This window comes from Magnolia sinica, chromosome 8 (genome assembly GCF_029962835.1).
Source record: "Magnolia sinica isolate HGM2019 chromosome 8, MsV1, whole genome shotgun sequence".
Taxonomy (NCBI): domain Eukaryota; kingdom Viridiplantae; phylum Streptophyta; class Magnoliopsida; order Magnoliales; family Magnoliaceae; genus Magnolia; species Magnolia sinica.
In genome coordinates this window covers 91,732,298-91,746,672 of record NC_080580.1, presented here as the reverse complement: position 1 = coordinate 91,746,672, position 14,375 = coordinate 91,732,298, and the positions used below count along the sequence as shown (strand labels likewise).

At 41.2% G+C, this 14,375-nt stretch overlaps 1 protein-coding gene across 1 annotated transcript; it reads right to left on the bottom strand.

Moving 5' to 3' along the window:
* Positions 1–10,010: 10,010 nt before the first annotated feature.
* LOC131254386 (F-box only protein 8-like) lies at positions 10,011–14,158 on the bottom strand. The gene is made up of 2 exons (XM_058255373.1): positions 14,089–14,158; positions 10,011–11,302 (listed from the first exon to the last, which is right to left on the bottom strand). Exons 1-2 carry the CDS (start codon positions 14,156–14,158, stop codon positions 10,011–10,013), a joined length of 1,362 nt encoding a protein of 453 aa, XP_058111356.1.
* Positions 14,159–14,375: the final 217 nt, after the last annotated feature.

The following is a 14,375-nucleotide window of genomic DNA, read 5'->3' as shown; positions in this document are numbered from 1 at the left end:
CGCAAAGTGCAGATAATATTTTCACCGTTAAACAATTTGTAGGGCTCACCATAAAGTTTATTTTCCATCTAATCTGCTCATAAGGTCACAAAGAACTGAATTATAGGGAAAACAAATTTCATACTGATCCAAAACTTTTGTGACCCCAAAAAGGATTTCAATGGTAGACGTTCAATCCCCCACTGCCTTTTGCAGTGTGGTCCACTTGATAGTTAGATTTATCTTATTTTTCCTCTCAAACCTTAAGACAAGCTAGCCAAATAAATGGACGGTTTGGATATAATACATACCTCATGATCAGACTCACAAAATTTGCTTACGTCAATACAGCAGCTATATAGGTGATGTGCGGTACACTAGCCAATCCGCTTCCGTCCGTCGGCACGACAACGATATCACGGGCAATTTCAACGGGAGCGGACTAGGTGTTATCCAGGGAACACCGTAGTGGGTGTTTCTCTGACCGGTGGGTCCCACCTTGATATATGTATTGTATATCCACACCGTCCATCATTTTTTCAGATCATTTCTCTGGCAGGTGTGACCATATGGCCCACCTATGCACGTGTGCACCTTTTCACACGTGTCATGGGAGCCTGATCCGAACGGTCCAAGTGATGCAGAATCCCACTAAACCCTAAGGGACAAATTTTCACCCTGAACTAAAATTCTAGTGGTCCATAGCAAAGAGAAATGCAAATCAAGGGAGGAAATTGTTTTTATTTCCAATGGCCCAGAAAAGTTTTGGATCAAAGTAAAAATTGGGCAAGGGGGTTACATGAGGTGTTGCTTCACGTGGACCGTTCAGATTTTCAATTCACATCACTTATGATGAGTTCATAAGTTCCGTGCAAACTGGTGCGGGGTGAAGCATTCATGCGTGTGTGGAAAAGGTTCTATGCATGGGCCCCACAACATATGTGTGTGTGGAAAAGGTTATATGCATGGACCCCACTGTGATGCGTGTGGAATATATATATATATATATATATATATATATATATATAGAGAGAGAGAGAGAGAGAGAGAGAGAGAGAGAGAGAGAGTCTTGCTCACATATGAGCACTTGCGCACAAAATCTAAACTGTCCATGAATACTCCCCACAAAACCCCCAAGGCTCAAATTCTCACCCTGATCTAAAATTTTGGTGGGCCATAGCAAAGAGAAATGCAAATCAAGTGAGGAAACTGTTTTCATTTTTCATGGCCCATCAAAGTTTTAGATCAAAGTAAAACTTGGTCCAAGGGGGTTTCCTGAGATGCTGCTTCACATGAACGGTTCAGATTTTAGATCCACATCACGTATGATGGGTTCTCAAAAAAGTTCGTATGCAGTACATACGAACTGGTTCGCAGGTGAGCGTTTCCGTGTGTGTGTGTATATATATATATAAAAGAGGTTCTATGTGGTCAAAGTTAATGGGAACTTTCCATGAGGTCGAGCTGTGTGGGCCCCACCAAGATGCGTGTCGAACATCTACCCTATCAGTCAGATGCCTCATTCCATGGTTGGCTTAGGTTTTAAAAATCAAGTCAATCCATAATTTTTGTGGGCCACACCACACACAAAAGTTGAGAGGGGTTACCCTCCATTAAAATATTCGTAATCATTTGTTAGGTCCTCCGAGATATGGTTCACAAATCCATCCCATCCATTATGTGTGTCCCACTTGGATGAGGGGTCAAACTAAGTTTCAGATGCATCCAAATTTGAGGTGGGCCCCACCAAGTACTTTTATATGTTTTAGGCATGTCTTCATATGATTTTAGATGGTACGGCCCACTTGAGTTCCATATACGGCTGCTTCTCTCTCTCTCTCTCTCTCTCTCTCTCTCTCTCTCTCTCTCTCTATATATATATATATATATATATATATATATATAGGGAAAAGGTACTATGCGCTCGACCTCACGATAAGCTCCCGTGAGGTTGAGCTGTGTGGGCCCCACCATGATGCCTGTCGACCATCAACACCGTGCATTTGATGGGTCCCCTCTAAATTATGGGATATCCTAAAAATCAGCCGTATACGGAACTCAGGTGGGCCATACCATCTAAAATCATGTGAAGACATGCCAAAAACATATACAAGCACTTGGTGAGGCCCACTTGAGTTTTGAATGCTGCTAAAACTTGGTCTGAACCCTCATCCAAGTGGGACACACATAATGGATGGGCTGGATTTGCAAACCACATCTCGGTGGCCCCAAAAAATGATTATGAATGTTTTAATGGTGCATGGCCCCTCCCTACTTCTGTATGTGGTGTGGCCCACACAAGTCACGGATTGACTTGATTTTTGAGACCTATGCCCACGATGGAATGCTGCATCTGACTGATAGGGTAGATGTTCGAAACGCATCACGGTGGGGCCCACACAACTCGACCTCATGGGATGATCTTGTGAGGTCGAGCGCATAGTACCTTCCCCCCCACCCACACACACACACACACACACACACACACACATATATATGGAAGTTCATGGGAATTTCCCATGAGGTCAAGCTGCGTGGGCCCCACCATAATGCGTGTCGAACATCTACCCCATCAGTCAGATGCACCATTCCATGGTTGGCCTAGGTTTTAAAAATCAAGTCAATCCGTATTTTTCGTGGGCCACACCACATACAAAAGTTGAGAGGGGTTACCCTCCATTAAAACATTCATAATCATTTGTTAGGCCCTCCGAGATATGGTTCACAAATCCATCCCATCCATTATATGTGTCCCACTTGGATGAGGGGTCAGACCAAGTTTCAGATGCATCCAAATTTGAGGTGGGCCCCATATGATTTTAGATGGTATGGCCCACCTGAGTTCCATATACGGCTGATTTTTGGGATATCCCATAATTTAAATGGGCCCATCAAATGCACGATGTAGATGTTCGACACACATTATGGTGGGGCCCACACAACTCGACCTGATGGGAAGTTCCCATGAGGGGGGGAAGGTTGCTCATGGGAACTCCCCATGAGGTCGAGCTGTGTGGGCCTCACCATGATGTATGTTGAACATCAACATCGTGCATTTGATGGGTCCCTTTTAAATTATGGGATATCCCAAAAATCAGTCGTATACGGAACTCAAGTGGGCCATACCATCAAAAATCATGTGAAGACATGCCTAAAACATATAAAAGCACTTGGTGGGGCCCACCTGAAATTTGGATGCGTCTAAAACTTAGTCCGACCCCTCACTCAAATGGGACACACATAATGGATGGGCTGGATTTGTGAACCACATCTCGGTGGGTCAAAAAAATAATTATGAATGTTTCAATGGAGGGTAACCCCTCTCAACTTTTGTATGTGGTGTGGCACACAAAAGTCCTGGATTGACTTGATTTTTAAGCCCTAGGCCCACTGTGGAATGGTGCATCTGACTAATGGGGTAGATGTTCGACATACATCATGGTGGGGCCCACATAGCTCGACCTCATGGGGAGTTCCCATGAGCTCGACCGTATAGAACCTTTTCCACACACACACACACACACACACACACACATGTATAAGTTCGCGCATCATTATGTGCGAATCTTTATATCAACCGTCGGATAAGGCAGACGGTCTGGATGAAGGCGCTCTTAGCCTTTTCACATGAAATTGGATGCTAGGTGGGTCCCACTAAGATGTTAGTAATAAATCCATGCCATCCATACATTTTTAAAAATAATTTTATGGTATGAACCCAAAACTGAGGTAGATCAAAATCTCAAGTGGGCCACATGTATGGGAGCGGATCAGGTGTTACTAGGGTAAGATGGCAATGGGTGTTTCTGAAATTGTGGTAATGACTGCTCTTGTAGAAGTAGGAATAGGTTAACGTGTCCTAGAGAGGGGATGAATAGGACTTTATAAAATTTTATGACAGTTTAAAATCTTATCATCATTATCTTGATCTAATATAACAATTTATCAAGATATCTTTAACTTAACTCTAATGGCTTCCAAGCCAAATAGATGATCCAATCAAAAGACCATTCGTAGCAATATATAAATTTAATCTATGATGAATTGAATGAGTGACTGTGTGCAGAATGTGATACTTATCAGTTCTGAATAGTCATATCATCATGCATCACGTGAACATTCAAAGTAAACATAGAAAAGTAAAGTACAAATAACAATCTCAAACACAGTCGTGTATAGTGGTTCGGCTACTTGCATACTTTACTCCCGGTGGACACACTCAACCCTTAAGTGTACCGGATTTCACTAAGGAGGTTTCAAATTAGGTTTACCTCAAACCAGTACAACCTACACAAGGTACTCTTCACGAGATACAAGTTTATGCTCCATACAGGAGCTAGCAAGGGTTAATACACAGCATTCAGGTTTTATCCCCTACACAAGAGTAAAGGATCCGCACATGGAACCTAGGTTTTAGGCCCACAAATGTAATAAACTTCAAAATTCACCAAAAATCCTGCAGTATTTATTACTCGGACCAGATGATATGATACCTGAATTACTCCAATCTTTCGTGTTGTTTTGATGGAATATGCATGGGACCAAATGCAATTCCATACCACTTAATCTGAAGTTCAAAATAGGCATGTGTTGGCAAATTGATGCTTCATGTGTTGACTTCAATATAGCAGCCCACGGGCTTCAACAGAGTTACTGAAATATATACGAGACCACCAAAATGTTGGATTAAAGCTTCTTTTGTTTTAATATTAATATTTTAACCCGTTTAACCATATAGCGAGTTAATTGATACTCTGGCAGGGCATGATGCTTGATAAGTAGGTGCTGGCCAGACATTAACTAAAACTGCTAAATTGTGAGGACGACTGTCACTAAGTCACAGTCCCAAAATTAGCTTGATTGAACGATCTGAACACTGATTCATGGACGCTTCTTTAAATAGGACCATTGAATGGTAAATGGGGGAGCCGTTGCTTAATACTCCGTAATTCGACACGTGGCATTCTCCATATCCATCCCATCCATTGTCTTTCTAATTGGTGAGGCATATAGATGATTCAGATGGGATTCTCCAAATGATTTTTTTTAAACAAACGAATTGTGCATGGGATAAAAGGCCATTATATAAGTGTGACATCTAAAACTACTCATATGTTTATTGTGATTTTAGGTTATAAAAGTATGATATGCTATGGAATTACACTCAATAGTAAATGATGCGATATGGAGATGGATAAAATTCTTCAAAGGTAATAATTTTTATTTTACAGAAATATAGTATTAATTTTCTGCTAATTATTATTTTTTGACGTAACTATTTATTTGTCTGATTGATCAGTGCAAATTTACTTAATCGAGTTGGTATGTTGGAGAAAACCGAATATACAAGGTCACACACATGAGTCCAACTTACTGTACACATGCAACTGTGTAAAATAATCAGCATAACGCTCTAAACAATTGAGCTACTAGCTAATTACATATGTTAAAGAATTTTGTCTGGATATTCTTTGCCAAGGTACGAAAATGGGGCCGGCCACGCTCCACCGCCAAGGTACTGACCTTGGTAAATCCGACTCCACTGGGGGTGACTACACGTGCCGCTGCGAAGGCCCTGGCCATGGTAAATCCGACCCATGCGAATCGGGTGCTGCTAGAAGCTCCTCCACGAAATGTGCGGCGAAATTCGGACAATGGTCATGGTAAGCCTCACGAAGTGACTTCTCTGGTTCTAATTCAGGGGCTAGAAAGAAGACACCTACGAAAAATGCTAATGATGATGGATTTCAATTCACGAGAAAGCTTTCCCTCACAATTTTGATTGAGAAAACAGATGATGAGGATGAGCTAAAGATCTTGGTTCTTTAGGATCTCTGTCTCTGATATGATTTCTGCCTTTCTTTTTCTTTTCTTTTTTTTTTCTTCTTTCTTTCGGCTGGTTGTATTTTTTATAATTTTTAATTTGTTCTTTTTTCTTCAGACTTTACATAATGGAGACAGTCAGTTTTGGATTTCTTGGGCCTGTTTGGATGCTTGTGAGTTACACACAAAAATACTCACACACAAGTTGTGGTGGCCCAGGTTAATTGGCACCCAGTTGGGTTTGACACATCAAAATTTTTAATTTTGTTAAGTTTTGGGCTGCCTAATTTCAGCTTTGTGTTGGTCTTGGGCTGATGCAGATCCCTCATAAGCCCAGCCCGTTTACATACTAAAGGTTCAAAGGCCATATGAGGCCCAATTTAAATCTAGAAGTTCTCTACTCTTGGGCCTCCAGGGTCAGTTTAGCCCAGCCCAAGAAAAAGCATTGCTCGTACTACGCCTAGACAAGGCCAAGCTCTGAAAGGGGAAGTGGGATTGCGTACTGAGTAACTGAGTAAACTCTTTTGGGCCCACTGTAATTTTTCTATTTTATCAACTCCGTGAATCCATTTTAACAGATAATTTTAGGGCTTGAAACCAACAACGAAGCATATAAAAAGCTCAAGTGGACCACACCACAGGAAACAGTGTTAGTTGAATGTCTACTGTTGAAAAATTCTTGGGGCAACAGAAGTTTTGGATCAAGATGATATTTTTGTTTTCCTTCATTCATATATGTGTGATCTTATAAACAGATGGGATGACAAATAAACATCAATGTGAGCCGTAGGGTGGTTTCAATGGTAGAAATCATTATTCCCAGTGTTTCCTGTGGTGTGGCCGACTTGTAGTTTTGATACGATTCAATTTTGGGCTCAAACCCTAAATTGATTTTAAAAAACGGATGGACGACACGGATAAGTCACATATATTCACGGTGGGCTCAACATAATTACTCAGCAGCATAAAGGCATGCTGAACTTCTCCGTATGGTTGATACAAATAAACGACTTTTTGTTCGGCGTGTCTGGTGCCGATGAAAATGGGAGCGGATTAGGTGTTATCGAGGCAACACCTTAGTGGATGTTAACCTTACCATGGGGCCCACCTTCATGACGTTTTGTATATCCATACCGTCCATCAGTTTATCCAGCTCATTTTATAACTTGGTTCCAAAATTTAAACAAATGAAATTCTCAGGTGGACCACACAACAGGAAACAGTGGTGATTGAGTGCCTCACCATTAAAAATTCCAAAGACACGTGGTAATGTTTTCATAATGTTTATTTACCATCCAACCTGTTAATGATGTCAATAGTACCTCGATGAAGGGAACATAGAAAGCTCATCTTGATTCAAAACTTTTGTGGCCCACAAAAAGTGTTTAGCGGTCATTCATGACTATTTCTAATGGTATAGCCCACTTGAGATTTGGATCTTCTTAAGGTCTAGGATCACATCTTAAAAGGAAAAAAAAAAAAACAGATGAACGGTGTGGATATACAACAAATAAATCAAGGTGGGCTCCATATAGTTAGGGTAACACCGTGTAAATGCTAATACGCCGCCTATGAAAATACCCAAGTGGGCCTTTCTTAAGAAGGCCTCTAGATTAGGTGGACCAATCAACGCCTTCCGACTCATCATTTAGTTACTGAACACAAAAATACTCGCACACAATTTTATCCACTCCGTACATCCATTTTTATTGGTTGTATTTTTTATTTTTTATTTTTTACTGTTGAGAGCAAACAGACTATTTTGGATTTCTAAAGTCAACTCACAAGTCAAGTACACATCCATTCGCTCACCCATCACACCCATCCTCTTACTTACAACTTCTCTCTCTCTTACCATTTTTTCAAAGCAACCATGAGGAGAGAAAACGTCCATAACAGAAGCTAGGTGTGGCCCACTTCTTACCCCTCTCATCTCTCATTTCCACCCTCCAATCTTCATCATCCATCATAAAAGAGCAAGCTAAGGAGCCTAAAAGTCCAAAGAGCTAAAGAAGGAGGCTAATAGATGAGTGATCCACTGTTGATTTTCATTTAAGGGCCCACTTATAATGAGACTCACTTTGATGTATGTGTTGTGATCAAAGAGGAGCCCATAGTGGTGGGGTCTCTCCACTACGCTGATCTCTCTCTCTTGATGTGTAGCCCACCGGATGATACATGTATATTATCCATGCCGTCCACCGAGTGGGCCCACCCGATGGTCTGTTTGGACGGACCTGATTGAAGGAAAAACTTAAATACCAGCCTGCTTCAAGGCTGGTGGGCCACGCTGATGTGGACCCCACCTGATGTATACAGCTTCCACACCATCAATCGATCTTGCTGTCCAGATGATCGAGCCCACTCTTATGTTTACATGCCATCCTCACTGTCCAAGAAAAAGCATTGCTCGATTGATCCAAACCGTCCATCCATTTGGAGAACTTGTCTTAAGGCTTGAGCCAAAAAATAAGACAGATCTACAGATCGGTTGGACCACACTGCAAAAAACAGTGAGGGATTAATCGTTTACCATTGAAACCCTTTTTCAGATCACAGAAGTTTCGGATCAATATGAAATTTGTTTTTTCACTTTATCCATGTATTTTTAACAGTATTAACAGATTAGATGGAAAATAAACGTCATGGTGGGGTCCATGTAAGTTTGATCTCAATCAAGCCGGTTGTACAACTCGGAGCTCGAGGGGCCAACCCGCTCGCCTCTGCACGACATGATATAAGCGTGTGGGAGCGGATTAGCTGTGACAGCTTGACGTTGAGTACTTAACTCCCTGGCCTGCCGAAGTGACGTGACCAAGCTCTGTGGGACACGCCATGATATATGTGTTGTATCCGCACCGTCCATTCATTTGGAGATATCAAGTTAGGGCCGGAGCCAAAGAATTAGTCAGATCCAAAGCTCAAATGAACCCCACCACAGAAAACAGCGGAGAGAGTAAAATTTTCTAGGGCCACGGAAGTTTTCGATCAAAATGAAATTTGTGTTTTCTCTTCTTTCGTGTCTATATTAACTTGTGAAGACGTTGGATCTCAGATAAACATGATGGTGACCTTAGGAAGGTTTCAACGGTAGGAGTCACTCTTCCACTATTTTCTGTGGTGGGGTCCACTCCAAATTTAGATCTGACTCATTCTTTGTCTCATGGGGTAAAATGATCTCTACAAATTGATGGACGGTGTAGATACAACACATACATCATAGTGGGTCCCACAGTACCCGATGACTTCACTTCCTGTCATTAATTACTAACAGGAGCTTGCGTGAGATGCAAGCACAAATCTGAAGTTATCCCGAATAGTTAGCGTGTGATATACGTTGAATACACGTGGGCTTACCGTGAATGCATGTGGTTGATCCGGACCATGCTTATCGGAATTTTGAATTTAAGGATGTTGAAGTGAGAGAAGCCTTGGCATCATATGATGAGGTGACCAGAGGTTGGACCCTGTTCTATAGGTAAGATGTTGTCCATTTTGGAGACTTGATATGGTTATGAATACGGTGGGACATAAAAGGCACTACAAATCTACTGTGGAGACATAATGCAATTATGAGTACTAGGCATGGGAGACACTACAAACCTACTATCAAGGTCTATGAAATTCTATTTCCAAAATCACCCTAAACGTGGCCACAATGTCCAAAATAGCTCTAGACCGATTGTTGGTGGAATATGTTCACCTTAATAGACTTGACACTTCAGCTCAATCATATGTTCGAGACCATACCCCGGAGCGGCCCCATGTAGCGTTTATTTGACATCAAACATCACACGTACTTGGACGAAGGCAAAACACAAATATTAGCTTGATCCAAATTTTTTGTGGCCCTCGAGAAGTTTCCAATAGTGGGTTTTCAATTACCTCTGTTTCTTGTCAGTGGACCCCACCTGAGATGTCGATTTGGCACATTTTTTGGTATCATGCCCCACCTAGATGTCGATCTGCCTCATTTTTTAATATGATGCCCTAAAATGAGCTAGCAAAATGGATAGATGAAGTAGATAAAACACATTCACCATAGATGGATGACATGGATAAAACACATACATCATGGTGGAGTTGTTTATAATGACAACAAAATTGTATAATTATAAACATCAAATTGAAATTTCATAAAATAATTTTGGTCAGACATCCAAACAAACCTTAATTAACTAAGACATTGAAATAACCAATAAAGAAAATTATCTTCTCCTCAGTTGGATCAGGCTTTCAGCGTAGGCAGCAGACAAGAAAAATAACGATTGGCAGCCTTCAACATTGATGATGGTGTTGGTCCGGGGATCGTAGAAGGAAAATTGTGATATACCCGCACTTTCTTCATTCATATATATAGAAACATATCCATTGCTGTGGATGGCTAAAGCATAAACAATACAGACTTCATTGACATATCCATACATGGTTTCCAGATTGATGCTATATGTTTTAATCCAAATGTGTTTGGTGTAGTCTTGTAACATCCATATATCCATCAACGGCTTTATCGAACTATCTGTTAGACCCAGGCACCCTCCTAGTTGCACCACCCGCATACAACATTGATTCTTGTTGGGATCCGAACAAGACGTAGGATGAGGGATTACACTAATCTTCTCATCTCTGAGATTGAATGAAATGATTAATGTGTATATATCCATGAGAGAGTAGGTTTCAATCTTCCAATACAAGGCGCCATTTACGAAAGCGGGTGGGTAAGCGGCAAGTGAATAAGGGATGCTACAAACTCTTCGCCATGAATCCGAGCGACCCAGTGTAAAGATTTCACATTCCATATGGTATAGAGATGTGTCGGAGCTAGGATTAAAGAACCGGACAATCTTATATTGTTTGGCGACATCATCATATCCTAAACCAGCATGCTGAATTGGATTTACATAAAAAGAGATGTGTTGACTGGCTTGTGGCAATGTTATCAATTCTCGAGTAGCGGGATTACATACATGAATTTTGTAGTACTCGGAGAGAAGGAACAAGCCATGACAACAATATGATAAAGAAAACCAATTTTTAGGAACGGCCTTTGGTAACACATAGATTTCCTGTGTTCCTGTTCCTATGTCCAAGGAAAAATTAGAGAAGATGCGACGATCTCGGTCCAGAAGTAAAAGATTAGGATCTTGATTTGCATGTTCAAAACGGTGTTGTTCAATGAAATATGGATCAAAGATCAATGAGCTCCAAAGTCTGGAGACACACCTAAATCGTAAGAGCGACTTTACCGGAAGCTTGGAGAGTATAAGAATGATGACATCATCAGGGAGAATCGGAACTGTCTTCTTTAATTTCTTTTTCGGAACTATCTCCTTTAATTTCTTCTTCGGAGCTATCTTCTTTAATTTCTTTTTTGGAACTATCTCTTTAATTTCTTCTTCGGAACTATCTTCCTTAATTTTGAAGTACTCGCCATAAAACGAATTTGTGTCTAACAATGACTGAATCTCCTGTCTTATGTATATGAGAGGTTTTGCTTCACCTGCACAAAAACTACCTGTGGTTGAATTAGTAATCTTCCTAGGGGGGTGTCAACCCTTTTTTTTTTTTTTTTTAATGTCACGAGCCCAAAAAATGAGACATCCAAATCTCAGGTGGTGATCGAACGGCTACCTTTAAAAACTTCCCAAGGCCCACATTATTACCACCATAAAATTTAATTTCCATCCAACTTATTGATTAGGTGGCACATGGATGAAGGAAACGGATTGGCTACTCCCCCTGCCACCAGCCAATGGCTGATGGTCGGTGCTCTGTGGGCCCCACCATGATGTATGTGTTTCATCCATGCCGTCAATCTATTTTTCTAGATAATTTTATGATATGAGACCAAAAACAAGGTAGATCCCAATATCAAGTGGACCACATTACAGGAAACAGTGTTGAATGAACGTCGACCATTAAAAACTTTTTGGGGGCCATAAAAGTTTTGGATCAAGCTGATATTTATTTTTTCCCTTCATCTGGGTCTGTATGACCTAATCAATAGATTGGATGTCAAATAAACAGTACAGTGGGCCTTGGGAGGATTTTAATGGTGGATATTTAATCACTATTGTTTTCCTGTGGTGTGGTCCACATGAGATTTATATCCCTCTCATTTTTGACACATAGCCCTAAAATGATCGGTAAAAATGGATGAAACACATACATCATGGTGGGGCCCACATAACACCGACCACCAGCCACCGGTGGCAGGGGGAGTAGCCAATCCGTCTCCATGGATGAAGGGTATGGTTTGAGCTCCGTACATGTTGATTTTTGGGATATCCAATAACTAAAGGGGATCTATCTTGACGATGGTGCTGATGTTTGACACACATCATAGTGGCGCCCAAACTGCTAGACCTCATGCAAAGTTTATATATATATATAGGAACCCTCAACTACGCACCGGTTCGCACATTATTATGTGCGAACCTTTCTATCAACCATAGGATAAGGTAGACTTATCGCAAGCTTAAAAAAGCGAGTTTCCTTCTATTGCATGCCTGCGAAAGCCTTTTCACATAAAATTCTTTCGTTGGGATACTTAGATAGGTCCCACCAAGATGTTAATGATAAATCCACGCCGTCCATACATTTTTAAAAATAATTTTATGGTATGAACCCAAAACCGAGGTAGAGCAAATTCTCAAGTGGGCGACACAGTGTTGATTGAACTCTCACCATTAAAAACTTATTAGGGCTACCAAATTTTTGGATCAAGCTAATATTTGCTTTTCGTTCCATAATCCAAGTCTGCATGACCTAATCTACAGTTTGGATGTGAAATAAATATCACGGTGGCCCCTAAAAAATATTTAACGGTGAGAATCATTATCACCGCTGCTTCCAGTGGTGTGGTCCACTTGAGATTTGGATCTACCTCAGTTTTGGGATAATGCCTTGAAATGATAAGGAAAAATGGATAGACAGGGTAAATTTCTCAAAAAACATCATGGTTGACCCTACCTAGATTTCTAACGAAGTTTGCAAATTGCGTGCGTAATTAAGTGCACATTTGATTTCTCATGAAAGCCTTTCATAGTAAGTTCCTGCACAAGGATACTGGGTGGGGCCCACCACAATATTTTTAGGAAATATACTCCGTTCATTTGTTTGTCAAGATCATTTTAGGAAAATCTACCAAAAACGAGATGGATCCAAAACTAATGTGGGCCACACGAGAGGGAAAATTGGAGAAAGAAATACATATCGTTGAACCTGGGCTTCGCCTTGATGTTTACATGCCATCAAAACCGTTTATAAGGTCATTAACACAGGGATGAAGTGAAAATATAAAAAACTTATCTGGAAAAAAAGCTTTTATGATCATAAAAATGTTTCAATGGTTCTCATTGAAACCCTACTGTTTCCTCTCGTGTGGCCCCGTTGAGTCTTGGATCCACCTCGTTTTTTGCCACTCGTCCTAAAATTAGCTTGCAAAAAGGATGAACGGAATATATTTTTGAAAAACATGGTGGTGGGCCACTCGTCCTTACCTACTAACTTCCTGCCAAAGGCTTTCGCAGGAAATCCGCGTCACCGCAGAGGTTTACGTAGATTGGATACTGGCGAAGGTTTAGCCACGGACTGCTGGAGTGACGTTACCAAGTTCTGTGTGCCCCAAATGATGTATGTGTTGTATCCCCACCGTCTATACATTTGGAGAGATCATTTTAGGAAATGGTCCAAAGAATGAGGTAGATCCAAGGCTGGGGTGGACCCCACCATAGAAAACAGTGGTGAGAGTGATGCCCACCGTTGAAACCTTCAAAAGGTCCACCATAATTTTTATTTGAGATCCAATCTGTTCATGTGTTAACGCAGACATGAAAGAAGGAAAAACACAAATATTAGCTTGATCAAGAGCTTTTGTGGCCCTTGGAACTTTTTAATGGCGGGCGTCACTCTCCCCGTTATTTTCTGTGGTGGGGTCCACTAGATCTTTGGATCTAACTCATTCTTCGGATCATGCCATAATATGATCTCCCCAAATGGATGGGCGGCGTAGATACAAAACATACATCATGGTGTCGCCCACAGAACTTGGTGACGTTCACTTCGCCAGAGAGTCTGTGGACGCATACCGCGTCCTACCTCTGCCCGTCTCTGTAGCAGGAGCTAGCTTTGAGTGGCCACGGTAACGTTTTCTATGGTCTTATCCACACCGTCCATCCATCTTTTTTCATCATTTTAAGCTAGTAGAGTCTGACATCTACCTCAATTTTGGAATTAAATCCTAATATGTGATGGTGAAACTAATTGACAAAGTTGATTTCTCACGGATGTTGGGCCAGGTGAAGCTTCTGCCAACATGAACTTCCTTGCTCATGGAGGAACAGGCAATTCGCATCCGTTTGAAATGATCGAAATCGAACAACCAATGTGACATATATTACTGTAATACGTAGGGTTGTACTCTCGCAAATGGACGCTGATTGCCTGCAGCGCCGGGCTTTAGGGATTCCTGCATCACTGAGCTTTGTGGGGCCCATCGTGATGTATGAATGGGCAGGAGCTTTGAGTGGTCATGTGATGTATGGGTTTAATCCGCACCGTCCATCCATTTT